General features: G+C 23.7%; 1 protein-coding gene across 1 annotated transcript; it reads left to right on the top strand.

Annotated features, from left to right (window-relative positions):
* Positions 1–74: 74 nt before the first annotated feature.
* Bm10863 (Tudor domain containing protein 1, putative) lies at positions 75–7947 on the top strand (the record flags this gene model as incomplete). Its single annotated transcript, XM_043075990.1, has 16 exons — positions 75–251; positions 512–639; positions 1237–1348; positions 1544–1621; positions 1715–1974; positions 2379–2484; positions 2793–3001; positions 3288–3459; positions 3555–3645; positions 4025–4183; positions 4623–4747; positions 5009–5572; positions 6009–6104; positions 6826–7011; positions 7342–7500; positions 7729–7947. The coding sequence occupies 16 exons, from the start codon at positions 75–77 to the stop codon at positions 7945–7947; spliced, it is 2841 nt and encodes a 946-aa protein (XP_042931924.1).
* Between the last annotated feature and the right edge of the window lie 8740 nt (positions 7948–16687).

Here is a 16687-nt window from a genome sequence, read left to right as displayed (position 1 = left end):
TTTATACTTGTGGTTCACATATGAGTTAATCTTTCACTCTATGATTTGTGGAGTAAATAAACAATACATTGCAGATGGTTATGAAGAGTGCATCCTCGCCAGTTGTTGCAAAAAAAGACAAAAATGATAATTTTATGTTTGCGCCTTTTCAAATTACGTCAGGGCGAGAGTTTGCTGCACGTGTAACCGAGAAATTAGCTGATAATATCTACCTGATGAGAGATACGGAACAATTGGCTATTTTATACCAGGTTAATTTCTTTTCTTTTAATTGCTGGAAAGTTTGGAAATTTTTTGGGTAAAATAATTGTGATACATTTATACCAGATTTTGAAAAGAATTTATAGCATAATATAAAACAAAAACTAGCTAGTCTGTTGAGATATATAAAAAAAATATATATATGTGGAAACAAATTCTTTTCAGGGGAGGATTTCTAGTCTGTATAATAGTTTTTTTTTTTTTGCCTATTTCCAAATTTCTGACAAAATTATAAACCAATCTGTTGCAGTATGTGGTACGTCCAATAAAACGTTTATCGCCGTCAATGTATCTTTGTGGTTATCCTGAAGTGGCGTGCATTGCTCGCGTTGCACGACCATGTAATTTACCTAGAGTGAGTCGCTCTCGGCTTTACAGGTTAATGATTTCTTTTTGCATCTTTGAAATCAGTAGCTAAATTTCAACAGGATATTTTGAGAAAGCTAAGATTAAATATGACAAAACATTAGAAGCTTCTAGATTTGTCAGCAAGGAGTTACTACTATTATTACTGCTAAAACTATCAAAAGAATTGAAATAGTTGGGATCCAACGAGTGATTACAATAACGGAATTTATAAATGGAATTCTACGTTACTGCTGCGCATTTTTTCTTAAGCATATCCATAACTCAAGTTTTGATAACTCAGAATCTTATGGAAAATTGGAATATTACCAGATTTAATTAAATATAGAGTTCTATTATCACTGTTTGCAAAAATTGACATTCTGCCAAGCTATTCTTGATGATCATTAAATTGCTAAGTTATTGTAAAACAAGGTCGCATTTATTTGTTTATTTTTTTTCTTGAAATGGTCTGTTCTCAAACTTTCAATATATTGAACTCTTATTAACTCCACTAGTTTCTCTACTCTCATTTCAAAATGGTGATCCTTATGTACTACTGTTATTTTTATTTCATTTTTTGTTGTATTAATTTAAAAAAGGTTTCTAGATCAGTAAACACTTTTTCAGAGCATTGGCTAGTCAATTCAATACGGAAGATGGGACATGTTCAGCTTTCCTTGTTGATTATGGACAACACGTTGTTTGCGATTCCTTTGCAATATACGATCTTTGTGGACAAGTTAGTACTTTTGGTAGAATAGAATAACATTCTAATATATTTTTTATTCATAGTATAATCGTTGTCTCACTCAGATTTCTTGCAAAACTAAATTATAGAAGGAAAACGTAGATCGTCTATTCTTCAAGCGAATGAGTATTATACCATCAATATGCTTTATATCTTTTTTAGTCCCCGACAAGACTTATTTTTCAGCCATCAGATGTACTGAAAATACCAATAGCAGCATTCAAATTTGGGATCATAAAAGAACAAAGTCAAAGTTTGCAAAATGTCAGTTTCTTTTTTTAGAGTTATATTAACCGATAAGTTTCAATTATGGAAAAATATTATTGTGTATCATTCGATTTTTTGGCATAATTTAAGCTGGAAGTCGATAAGGAATACGTTGTATGCATAACAACATTTGCTGATGATGGCATTTATTGGGGGAAAGTTGTGCAAGGAACACAACCTTTGGCAACACAAAAAACTCATGCTGCTACAAATATGGATGATATCTATTGTGATGAGATTGACGATATGACTATACCGTCGATTGAACAATCGATCAAAATTTCAGAAGAAAAATTGCGCGAAAAAAACGAGAGACTACAAATTGAAAGGGAATTGCTTGAGATGAGAAAGTATTTCTTTTCAATTTTTTAATTTTTATTCTTAATTCTGAAATTATCATTGCTTCGCTCTGTTAGACACATGCTTTCACTGTTTCATAGTTGTATTTTGCTACAGGCGTTCAAGACTTTATAACTAGATAAGCTTGTTTCTATCACTACGTCATGCACTCATTAGAATTAGATCATTAATGGAAATGACAACGTGCTCAAAGAGTTATTAGTGCTAATTGATCCGTTCATCTTGATTATTCTTTCTAAAAGTCAGTCATTAATGATTGAACAAATAGTATACGTTCCATCTTATATGATAAATACCAAAATATACATGGCTGTTTATACCTATGATATCAGTTATTGACATCAAGGTATTTCGCTAAGATATCAAGTAACGTTGATGAACGAAACATTTTTAGATCAAAATTTGAGCAAGATTGGACATTACAAACTCTGCAGTTGCAATTTGCTACCGTTTTGAAAAGATTGAACACAATATCGATGCCTTTTGCTCCTGCCTCAGCTGTAAGTTACCACTTTTTGTAATTTGTCTCCTTTATATACTGATAATATCCTTTCGAAGAAACAGTTCTTTCCAGCATGTTATTTTATCAGCATCTACTCTAAATTTTTGCTCAACACTTACCTTTTATATCCCTATTATTTTTTCATTAACAGTTAAGAAAGCAGTGACTATCAAGATATTTTTGTTGTGTCTTTTTTTTTTTTTTTTGTTTCTGTAAAGCTTGTTTTGTTTTTTCTTCCAAGTATTCCTGGTATTCTAATGTTTCCGAAATCTATCGTTAAAAAAAAAACTGTACTTTTTATTCCAGAATACCTGCAATTCATTTCCGAATCTCACATCTTTACCAGTACAAACTGAAAATGGCTTAAATCCTAATACGAGTAATTGGAATCCATACTCTTCATTCCCTGTATGTCAGGACTGGGCACAGGCTGGAACAATAAATCCGTCACTATGTGCTACTTTACCGAACAATTTATCGTTTAATCCAGTGGCAGTTCAGCAACTACCTCCAGTGTTAGCTTATTTTATGAACCTTTATGAGCAGAATTTTTTCTTTTTTTTTTTTTTTTTTTATTAAGAAATGATATAACCAAGCCTTATCTGGCATTTAACACTAGTAATTTTAGCTAAATTATGAATGTAAGAATAGACAATATATTATAAGATCAATTAATGATGCGGATAAGTCTGGATTTTCTATGGATTTTGGAAATTTGCTTGGGTTAGAATAGGAAATTTAGGAAAATATTAGTCAATCAAAACCAACAAGGAAGCGCCACTTGTATTTTTTTTTTTTCAGATATCCAAATCAACATGAAAGGAATATGCATACTCGTGCTACGACTCAAATAATGAATCCCTGTTCAATGTATCCTAATGCTGGCGATTTTTTTGAAACATTTAATCATTCAGTACCATTGAATACTCGAGAAAGCACACAACCATCATCGCCCACCTCAACTTTGGCTTCGGTTCTGAGTTGTTTTATTTTTCCTCTTTTCCTTTATCCTAATCAACTTTTTCTTTTGTCCATGTTGAGATCTACTTTTTATTTTTCCCATTTTAGCAGAATGCAGGAATTTGCCATTTTCGACCTAGCGATAGCGAAATATCAGCAATGGTTAATGGGGATTTAAACAATAACTTTCAGCAACAAGGTATATCTGTATTGCTTTAACTAGTAAGATTGAGTCGAAGATAGATTAAATCTTTTTTAAATCGAAATGAACTATTTGAAGTAGCAGAAGAACTAAAATGAAACATTTGTTTTGCTGCGGTTTCATTTCTTATCATTCTGTTTGTTGAAATTTAATGATTGAATCAGCTACTCTTGTTTTTGCTCTCTGACATTTTTTACCTTTTTTCTTTCTATTCTCATCCACAATCAGTCTAATTTTGATGTTGTTTCTATCGATGATTAAAAAAAAAAAAATATTAGTTCAGCCAGTTGTCACTTTTATTTAGGAAACAGAAAAACACAACCTGTAGAATTGCATCACCATCAGAGCTATTTAGTTACACTGTAATGTTATGCAGAATATAAGCCGAAGCCAAAGCAGACTCTGTCACGCAAAACACAGTATGGTCAACCACCGACTTATGTTCTGAACGAGTACTACAGTATGACTGGCTTGAAAACATCAACTGGTATACAACAGCAGACATCAACAAAACAACAACATGAGTTTACAAATGGTTTCTTCATTGGTTTTTTCACGTTAACAAGAGATGCATTTTTTTTTTTTATAAAATTATCAAGCATTTGAACTATAGGAAAGGATATCTGTTGAAGAATTGAAAACTTTATATGATATAAACAATGTTTATCACATGCATTTATTACTGTTTGTATAGAATGATTCATTTAAAAAATGCTGGAGGTTTATTTCACATTATATTAGGCAGTTTTTTTTTTTTAAAGCAATTTTTAGGATCAAAAAAAAAAATTTCTGTATGACATCAATTCAACACATTTTATCAAATAGTAAATGAATTAGAAAATCAATTATGGGAGAATCAATCAAATATTCCGTAATATTGATCAAACATTCCCTTATCTCTTAAATCATGCAATTTTTGAAACAAATAAAAGGAAGAAACTGTATGAATTATTTCGTTCACTTTTCTTTTTTAGATTTAGCGGGCAGAGGATACGCTATCCAACATATTGAAAAAAAATCAGAAAAGGGTGATCGATTAAATTCTAATGGCGCTGGATATTTTTCACCAGAACCTATTTCACTTTATGATATGCAAGAGGTCTTATTCAGAAATTTTTGTTTAGAATAAACTCTGGTCCTAAACTTATAGGAAAGGTTTAATCATAAATAAAGTATCTGATCGAATCTGACCGATTCTCAGTATTTTTTGTTATAACTCTTAATAGAAAAAGTTTGAAATTGAAATATTTTTGCTTTGAATTTAATTCTGTGGTAGAAAAATTACAAAGAGTTGTAAGTATTATTTTGAGATGTTCTTGAATGTTTAATTGATATAGAAAAGTTGTAGTTTTTTTTACAGAAAGCATTATACATACATCGTTCACGTGATAGAAATGGTTATCTGATGCAAGAAACAGAACGACAGTATGCACCAGCAATCTCGCATTGCGTACCAGTAATATCGCAATGCGCACCAGTGATATCGCAGTGTGCACCAGCAGTATCGCAGTGCGCACCAATAATGTCGCAGTGTGCACCAATAATGTCGCAGTGTGCACCAACAGTATCGCAGTGCGCACCAATAATGTCGCAGTGTGCACCAACAGTATCGCAGTGTGCACCAACAGTATCGCAGTGTGCACCAACAGTATCGCTGTGTGCACCAATACTGTCGCAGTATGCACCAGCAGCATCGCAGTGCGCACCAATAATATCGCAGTGCGCACCAATAATGTCGCAGTGTGCACCAACAGTATCACAATGCGCACCAATGATATCGCAGTGTGCACCAACAGTATCGCAGTGTGCACCAATACTGTCGCAGTATGCACCAGCAGCATCGCAGTGCGCACCAATAATGTCGCAGTGCGCACCAGCAATTTCGAATTTTAGAAATGCTACAATATGTGGTGCTTTAGATGAGGTAAGAAGTGAGATGAGTCTTACTAGTCCTAATTAAGCTCATTAATTAGGATATATTGTTTGATCTTCGTGCATTTGCGTTATTAATACACAGTTGCATGTTGACCATAGTTATCTCTTTTGAATTCTTTTTTAAATCATCTTTTTACATTCCCAATCTTTTTTCTCTAAATTATAAAGTACTATCTTTGGTTATTACTGAGATAAGATATTTCAGCAAAAAGTAGAATGCTTATAAATGGAACATGACAACATTTTGATGCAATGAATTAATAAAATAGCTTAGCAGTTGATATTTTCGAGAGTTTTTCAGGAAATTGTTGCAAAGTATACCAAATACAAATTATCTGCCATTACCAGATTACTGGTTTTTTTTAGTTTTTCTAGCATGTGCTAACTGTTTTGTTATTTAGTTGCAATGAAAATGTTGATTTCAGGATGAAGATAATCAAAACGTGGCCAACCTTAAGGCGGATGATTTGTCAGCGTTTAAATTCAGTGACCACTATTTGATTAAATCCCTAAAATATGAGGTGAGTTTTCTACTAAGTAATATTTTTATGAATCTTTTTCCCATTATTTTATTTTATCTTTTGACTTCGTTTCTGATGATAGAGATGGTAGGAAGGAAATGTCACAGCATTAGCTATAATCATAAATTCATTAGTAGCATTAATAGCATTATAACATTAATAGCATTATAACAATTATATTAATGGTTATCACTTAAAGCTTTCTTTTTACCTACATTATTGTTATTAATAAAATTCTTGTTGTTAATGCTATTAATATAAAGTGATACTATAATTGTTGTAATATAGTCAGATATCGAGATTTGAAGTTGTAGAGCTCGAATTCATATAGACTTATTATTATTCCATATAGACTTATTATTACAAATCGTTTGCTTTGCCATCAGGGTTTTTCTAGCTAGAATTTCGGCTCGCAATCTGTTTCATACCACAGCTTCATATAATTAAATGAAAAAAAAATAAATAAATAAAATAAATTGTGTTGTTAGAAGACTACTAAGAGATAAAATGAGGTAGGAAAAGAAGTGAGATTCAATTACTTGATGGCCACCAAAATGTCTTTGGTCATTTCGAAGTTGTATAGTCTGGTAAGTAAGATCAGAAAAAAAAAAATCTTTATAAACTAATCTCATTGATTTCTCTGTTTTACTGCTGTTAAAGTGTATAACTCATAGAATAGGCATGATAATGATGCTTTTGGTAAATTACTCTATTTTTACAGTCCTATGTGCCATATATAGAAGTGGTTGAACAGGCAGTATATACTGTAAAAAGAAGCGATGATGATTGGTCAAATCAAAATTGGCCACTATTCTTTGTGCAAATTCAGGAAGATAAGCTATTGGATATTATTGATCAGTATTTGGATTGTTTGACAGCTGTTGAACCATTACCAAGAAAAGATATCGTTCGTTATTTTTTAAATATTTTTTTTTTTTTAAAAAAACTTTTTATAAATTATTACAAAAGGTACTTTTATAAATTATTATAAATTACAACGTATTAACCATATCCACTACTGTATTGCTGACAATGTGATTTATTTTGAAAACTTTATCTTTTTTTTTTTTTCAGTGAAGATCCATTTCCAGATTGATGATAGATATATAGATGACATAGTAGACATAATGAATACGATCTATAAATGATGAAACTTTGTAATACTTTTGTTTTATTATTCATTTTAAACAAAATGTTTATGTGTTTCCGTTTGTCTGTCAAATTTTAATTATTTCAGAAACTTGGAACTCTTTGCGTTTCATATTGTCATGCATTTCAAGCAATGTTTCGTGCAGTAATTACAGCAATATACGATACGAATGTAGAAGTGCATTATATTGATTATGGTAATTATGAGAGGGTTACTTATAATGATCTTCATTCAATCGATGATTTGGTATCTATCACTATAATATTTGTAAAATAATGCATTAGAATATTTAGTATTTTGCATTTCAGCAAATTTTCTTTTTCCCATATTCACTATTTTCATCCACAAAATAAATAATTTTTTAATAAAAAAAAAACTAATGCGATTTGAACAATTTTATTCTGTTACTTAAATTAATGTTACATATTTTCATGGTTTTTTTTTTTTAGTCAGGAAATCATTTTGAAATTTCAGCCTGAAATAACAAAAAAGCATCCTGCTATGGGAATTCCATGCTTACTGGTAAATGTGGATAATATCAATACAGGCTTGAATATTTACACGGATAATAGCCTATTACATTTTATGAATGCTGTTTCATGTGAAAAACCGTTTTTCAAATTGAAATTTCTTCGTAAACGAACTGATAATGTGATGGTTGTCGAGTTGATAGATGATAATGGTAACTCGTAAGAAATTGCTATTACTTATTTGAATTTTTTAAATCAATCAATTTTTTGTGTTGGAAATTGTAAAAAGCAATATTTTATTATGATGAGAAGAAGAATTTTGTTATTTTTCTATTTCTTACATCAGGCAGTGGTGGGAAGGGAAAGAAGTACATTAATTCTTAGCTATTGATATGATTTTTATGGATTCTAAAAATCGGTGACTTTGTCTGGAATGCATACAGTGTGTACTCTAGTCAAGTTCCAAATTGATACCCTAGAGACCAAATAGTTCTTTCGAGATAATTTCATGATGCTAAAACGAACGAGAAGTGGATGATAATAAATAGTGAAAGTGTTTTATGTTTGACTTTATTTGGCTTGAATTATGCTGTTTTTTTTTTTTGATTTAAATGATGCTTCCGAGAAAATGTTTTCATTAATTTGATTATTGCTTCCTAGTGTATTCCTAGTATTGTACCACTTTTAAAAGATATCTGAAAGTTAAACTTTATGCTGATGAAGTTTCTCTTTTAGTGCTACATTTTCCTCATTAAATTTCTAGCATTTATAGACTTACACACATTAACATTTCGTTATTATTTTATTTTATTTTATTTTTTTTTCTTTTATCTTTTTTCCTTATTTTTGTTCATTTCAATGTTTGTTTCCTCACTTTTTAAATACTTACTTATGCAAAAATGAAGGTATTTGATTATAAAATATTTTCTTTCTTCTCATTCCATTAGGAAGAATGAGTGAATTATGATTATTATAGCTTTATAACTAACTAATGTTTTTTTCATTTGCTCATTCTTTCATTCATTTTGATAATGTTAGTGAGAAATAGAGAGAGAGAGAGAGAGAGAGAGAGAGAGAGAGAGAGAGAGAGAGAGAGAGAGAGAGAGAGAGAGACTTTTCAGCTGATAAAATTAGACAAAGATAATGAAAAGAGTAATATATTTCATATTTTTCTAGTAAAATTGATGATTTGGTTAATTTTTTTGGTTATATAAAAATGAAATGAATTAATTTTAGATTTTTTTTTTTTTTTTTTTATATAAGGAGTTTGATAAGAGCAAAAAATTTTTGAGTATATTGGCAAATTTTTTTTTTTGTCTGTGCATATTCATTTTTTCATTATTTTTGTTTTGAAATGATAGTAGAACAAAATTTTATTGTTCATTTTAGCTAAACATAAATGATCTAAATGCAGCAAATAGCAACAATGGCATTTTAGTTTGAGTATTATCTTGGTTAAAGTTATTCATCAATTGTCAAATTTAAAAAGCATAGGAAAGAGGAAGGAACTTCAAATTAAGTGGAATTATTCAAAGTGTAGAGAGATGATATATTGTAACTTTTAAAATTTAACTTTCCATTCTACATTTATGCTGTACACAATTTAGTGTTATAAATTCAGTATGGTACGGCTATTGTTTGAATTAGAGTTAAAGATGCTGAATTAATTATTCCTTTAGAATTGATTAATGTTAATTTGCATTTTTAGAAAATTCACCTGTTATAATTCACTAAAATGTTGAACTTTTTGGTATTATTATTATTATTATTCAAAAATAGCTTTTAAAATTAATAGATAACTGATAAATTTTTATATAAAAATTTGAAGGAAGCATTTTTTTTTTTTCTATTCATTTTCATTTGTTTATTAATGTTCCAAATCTTGCTATTATTTTAATTTTCTAGTACTTAAAAGGATGACACATAGCTATTTTTTTTTTACATTTATTTTATAATTTCAAACATTCGTTTGCTGCAGTAATAAAAATATTTCTTCATTATATGTTTATGTTTTTTTTTTTGTTGTCGTTGTTGCGTACAGAATCGAATTAATACTTAAAATAGCTTAGCATACGTTAAATTGTGTAATTAAACTAGAATTGATGTAAATTCGTATCTGAGTAAATTGATTATCTTAAATTATAATCGATTATTTACTAACATAATTAGTCTCTTTACTAATAACATTTGATATCATCAAGCCTTTATCGATTTCAATAACAACTGTTAAAATTGATAATTGTTAAAATAAAAAAAAAAAAAAGGAAAAAAAGAATATTCTGAAAGATTGAAAATCATAGCAAAAAAAAAAAAAAACACTTGAATTAATTAAATCACTAAAACCTAACAATCAGCTACTAGACGATTAAATGAATCAATTTAAGAATTAATAATCATCTACTACGATGCAATTAAATTAAATTTTATAGCTAAAAAATTTTCAAACTTTTTTTCCAGAGCTATCTAGTAATTGCAAGATGAAATGTAAGATTATTCTTTTAGATTAGAGATGAAATTTAGAATGATAAAGTTTTCTTTTTTTTTTTTTTTTTTTTTACGAACTTAATGCAAATATTATCGAAATTATGTGCACAATAGATAAAAAAAAAGTAATAAATAATTTCTAAAATGTCGATAAAATAAATTATAATGATATTATTGGAATGAAAATTGATTGTATAATGAAGGAGGCAAATTGTTAATTTCTAATTATTAAATTTCATATAATATGCAAGAATGAAATTGACAATTTATTATTATGAGACTAAAATACAAACTGATAAGTTATTAATGCAAAATGAATAGAAAAAATTAATAGCTAATTGTTGATATAAAATGAAATCATTAAAGATTAGTAATGGTGATAATAATAATAATAATGGAAATGAGAAATTGTTATAAAGCAAAAAATTTTTTTCCATTTTTATTTTTACTTTCTTTTTTTTTTTTTTTTTTAATGAAATTCAATTATTATCATATTTAGAGAATGTATTTTTTAAATAAATACATTATTGTAATATTTTTCTTCAGTTAATTTAGTAAATTAATTTCCTGTATGCAAATTGTATGCAAATTTTTTCTTCTTCTAATTTCTAACTTCTTTTATTTATTATTCTTCCTATTTAAATTTTTGTTTTAAAAAAAGAGAGAAAAAAAAAAATTTCAATACAAAAGTTTTATTTTCTTATCATTTATGTTGCATGATTGTGTTTATTTATTTATTTATTTATTAATTTGCATATATGATTAATTATAACAATGAGAATTTTTAATTTACTTTAATGATCAATGAAAAATTAGTTTGTATTTATTTTTTCTATTCAAAATTTAGCCATTTAAATTGCATTTTTAATATGGAAGCTAACAATTGATCATTTTTAAATTATCAATTAGATGTATCTAATAAGCTAACAATCAAAATAATTATAATTAATTTGCATTTGCAAATCACTATAAATCATTATTATCATTATTATCAAACAATATAAATATGCAAAATAGAAATTTGTTATTGTTTTTTTTTTTTTTTTCATTTCTCTAAATATTAAATTGAATGTTATGTATTACTTTTGATATAAGTTATCGATTAAATTAATTAAAATTAGCAATTATTTAATTAAATTGTTAAGCAACTAAACACTTCAAATGAAAATTAATTGTTTAAAAACATTTATTTTATTTTTTTTAAAAAAAATTGATGATAAAATGAAATATTTTTGTTTAAAAGATACAAGAATTGTACAAATATAATGTATTAAAAAAAAAATTTTTTGAAAAATTGTTTATTCTATTAGCAATATTTTCTGATGCAAAATTAATTAATATATTATTAAACATTTTATATTTATTATACAGAAATAATTTTACATTTATTAAATATAATAATAATAATAACTTTTCTCTCTTTTTTCTTTGTTTTTCATTAAATATATTATAAATAATTTTGTTTTTATTATTGAAAAATAATTTTATATTTATTATACAAGGATAATTTTAAATTAACTAAATATAATAAAAATAATAACTTTTCTCTCTTTCTTTTTTCGTTTTTTTTTTTTTTTTCATTTAATATAAATTTTATATGTTATAAATAATTTTATATTTATTATCCAATAATAATTTTATATTTATTATGCATAAATAATTTTAAATTAACTAAATATAATAATAATAATAGCTTTTCTCTCTTTTCCTTTTTCATTTTTTCATTTAATAAATTATAAATAATTTTATATTTATTATATAAAAATAATTTTATATTTATTATATAAAGATAATTTTAAATTTATTAAATATAATAAAATTAATAACTTTTCTCTTTTTCTTTTTTCATTTTTTTTTTTTTCATTTAAATTGATGACAATATAAAAGATTAGTAAGTATAATGAAAAATAATTTTCATTCTTATCTGCTTTAAAAAAAATAAATGCTATAGCAAATAGATTAGCGATAATATTTACGCTAAAAAAAAAAAAAAATATTTATGTGAAACAAAAAAAGAAAAAAAAAATAAATTAAAATGAAAAAAACAAAAATTATTTTTTCTTTCTTTTTTTTATTTTTAAAAAAGGAAAAAAGATTTTTTTTTTTTTTTTCTTCTTCTTCACAAAATATTTTTCATCTCATTTACACAAAATATTCTTTCAACTTAAAAAAAATTTTTTTTTTTTTTATTTCCATCCAATTATTTTTCTTCATTTTCATTTTTTTTTTTTTTTTTATTCTTATTTCTTACTTTTTATTTTATTTTATTTTCTATTTTTTTTTTTTTCATCTAATCTTTCTTTCCAATTCAGTTGTTTATTCAACTGCAATGATAATTTCCGTCCAATTTTTAAATTTGTTTTTAAAATAGTATAAATAGTAAAAAAAAAAAAAAAAAAAAAAAAGAAAAGAGAAATAAAATATTGATTTTTTGAGGAAGAAATTTTTTTTTAAAAAAAAAAAGTGAAATTATTAAATATATAGTAGAGGAAAGAAATTTTTTTTTTTTTAAATAACATTTAAAAGTTTTCAATTCATTCAAAATTTGATAATTAATATTATTTAAATTTTAATAAATTAATCGATTTAGAATATTACTACGATTTATGTTAAAAATTAAATAATCATTATAATAGATAATTTTTTTTTTTTTTTTTATCTGTTATACTATGATTATCTTTTTTTTAAAATAATTTTTTTTTTTTTTTTTTTTAAAAAAAATTTAAAAAAAAGGAAAAACTTAAACGTGAAATAGTATGAATGATAACTAATTTAATGTCATTATTATTATTATTATTACTATTATTGCTATTTTTATTATCATTTTTGTCATTTGTTATTAAAAACTATTAACTGTTATCATTATTATCATTATCACTATTATTTATAATTTACACATTATTTGATACTGTTGTTATTATTGATCATTATTATTACTAATTTAAAATTATAACGAATATCATAAAAATTATAAATCCATTGATGCAAGGAATAAATAGTAGTATAATTAATTAAAAAATTCATTTCAAAATAATCGATTAAAAAAAAAAAAAGTTCTCCTTTTTTTGGGGTTTTACAAAAATTTGAATTTTATTTTTTTAGATAGCAAAATGTTAGCTGATAAAAGTGTTAATAAGTTAGGTAACATAACAATTCTTCTAGTTGAGAGGAAAAAAGTAAAAATTAATTAATATTTTAATTGCAATCTATTTGAAAATAATTTAATGATATTGATAATAACATTATGCAAATTGATTATTTAATGTATTTAATAATTGAATTCAATTCAATTCAATTTAAAACATATTTTTGATATTTATTACAGCTCATTACTTACTTACTTACTTACTTACTTTTCATTTCTTTCTCAATGTGAATAAAATATTTATATTATATTAGATAATTTGATAATATACTAAAAAGTATTTATATTACAAACAAAAAAAAAAAAAATAGTGATAAAAGTAATAAAAACATTCCTTAAAAAAAAATTAAAAGTAAAAAAAAGATTTTTTAAAAAAAAAATTTGGAGTAATATAAAATTTTTTTTTCTAAAGTTTTGTTTTTATTCATTATATTTATTAAAATAAGAAATTTTGTGTGCTGAAAAATTGATTGAAAAGACAAATAAAATAATAATTAATTAAATAATTAAAATAAAATTAAATAAAGTCAATTTGATAATGCATAATAAAGTTCAAAATAAAATGTATAAATTTTTTTTTCTTTTTTTTGAAATCAAATTGAATAAATTTTGTTTGAAATATTTGATTTATGCTATTACAGCTAATTTTATATTACAATTAAACATAACAAATTTATAAATTGTTCACTTTTATTAACAAATATATTTTTCAATTAAAAAAATTTTTCTTTTCAAATATATTTTTTAATTTTTTTTTAAAAAAAAGAAATAGAAAATATTAAAATAAAGTAAGATTAATGCAAATGACTTTAATAAAAAGTTAAAATGAATAAATAAAGTACCAAAATTTTGCAATTTTTTTTAACCTATCATATATACGTTTATTTATCTTAGAATACGTATACACGTATACGTACACGTGACGTACACGTATGAAATATTAAGTTCTAAGGTTAATGAAAAATTTAGATGAATAAACATTTATCTTTAAAAATTTCATTGATTAAAAAAAATGACTGATCGTTAAAATTTCATAAAATCAAAATTGTTTTAAATTTAATTTATTATTATTTTTAAATAATAATTGTATGTGCATGAAATAAGTTTAATTGTATCAAGAAATTACCAGAAACATTAGCTATTTGCTATGTCAATAATGAAACTATAATTTGCTTAGTATTTGTAATCTAATTAAGGAAAAAAATAAGTAAACTAAAGATTAAATTTAAAATTAAATTAAAATAATGATAAGCGTTTTTATTTTTATTTTTTGTGATAAAAATTGCAGAAAAAAAAATTATAAATCAAAATTCAAATATTTCTTTGTTAAAATTTTGATTGATTACTTGCATGAATTTATCATAATTTATCATTTATTTAATCAAATTACTCATTTAAATAAACATTTATATCCAATCAATAATTTGTTTGTAATTTTTTAACTGATAAATAAAATTTTTGAATTTTGATATTTCATCAAATATTTTCAAATCGATCAATTTTTTTCATCAACAACACCTTTCGTTAACAAAATTTTCGTTAATTAATCATTCATTTAATCAATTTGCTAATTTAAATAAATTATTATTTCTATTTTAGTTATTTTTTCTTATCTATTTTATTTATTATTTTATCTATTTTACTATTTATTTATTCTAATTAACAAAATTTTAGTTAATTCATCATTGATTTAATTATTTTGCTAATTTAAATAAATTATTATTTCTATTTTAGTTATTTTTTCCTATCTATTTTATTTATTATTTTATCTATTTTATTATTTATTTATTCTAATTAACAAAATTTTAGTTAATTTATCATTGATTTAATTATTTTGCTAATTTAAATAAATTATTATTTCTATTTTAGTTATTATTTTTTATCTATTTCATTTATTATTTTATCTATTTTATTATTTATTTATTCTAATTAACAAAATTTTAGTTAATTCATCATTGATTTAATTATTTTGCTAATTTAAATAAATTATTATTTCTATTTTAGTTATTTTTTCTTAACTATTTTATTATTTATTTATTATATTTATCATTGTTCTTTTTTTTTTTAAATTTCTTAAAAAATATAATTTTTTTTTTCAATAAATTAAAAAATCAAATAGCTAAAATGTAAATTTTATTATTATTATATTTTTTCAATTTTAACAATCACTCATTTTTTTTTTTTAAATTTAATTTTAAAATTATAAAAAAATTAAAGATAATTTTATGTAATAAAAAAAAAAAAAGAAAAAGTAATGGAATAATAATTGTCCTGTAATTGACCTGAATTTACCTGTATTTGTACGCCTTTTCCATATATTTTCACGACAACAAAAAAGGTAATTTTATTTTATTTTCTGATAGCTATGACAAATTTCATTTATTTGGTGACATCAAAAGGTTACTTATTATTTAGTACTTTGTTAATTTTTTAAACTATTTTTGAATGTTTTTCTTTTCATTTTTCTATTTATAGCGCATTTTATTTTTCAAATACAGAAATTTAAGTTTTATTTAATGCTAAAATTTGTAAAAAATTCATTTTACTAACTATTAAAATGACAAAAATTAAAATGAATTAAATTTAATAATTTTGCTATTTATTAAAATGACAAAAATTAAAGTGAATTAAAGTTAATTGTTTTACTAATTATTGAAATGACAAAAAGAATTAAAGTTAATTGTTTTACTAATTATTGAAATGACAAAAAATAAAATGAATTAAAGTTAATTGTTTTACTAATTATTGAAATGACAAAAATTAAAATGAATTAAAATTAATAATTTCGCTATTTATTAAAATGACAATAAATAAAATGAATTAAATTTAATAATTTTGCTATTTATTGAAATGAATTAAAGTTAATTATTTTACTAATTATTAATCTGACAAAAATAAAATGAATTAAATTTGATAAATTTGCAATATTAAATATTCATTTTCATCTATTTCTTTTTCCAAATATTTTATCATTAAATGTTAAAATTAAAGTGAAAAATTAAAGGAAAAAGAAAAAATTTAAATTTTTAACTAAAAATATTTTCAAAAGAAACGAAAAGTGAAATTATAATCCTTTCAATATTTTTTTAGCAAAAAAAATTTTTTTTTTTGTCAAAATTTGACATTAAAATTAATGAACTTATAGAGCTTTATTGACTATTTTCTTGAATTTTGTTGCATATCTTATTGTTTTCTTTTTCGTTCTATTTGTTTACTTATTTATTTATTTATTTAAATTGATAGCAAAGTTTGATTATTTATTTTTTTTTTTATTGAAGAGACGATGGAATAATTTATTAGTTTTATTTTTAATATAAATAATTTCATTTTTATT

The sequence above is a fragment of the Brugia malayi genome, assembly GCF_000002995.4.
Source record: "Brugia malayi strain FR3 genome assembly, contig: Bm_v4_ChrX_scaffold_001, whole genome shotgun sequence".
Classification (NCBI taxonomy): Eukaryota; Metazoa; Nematoda; class Chromadorea; order Rhabditida; family Onchocercidae; genus Brugia; species Brugia malayi.
This window is presented reverse-complemented; position numbering and strand designations above follow the sequence as displayed.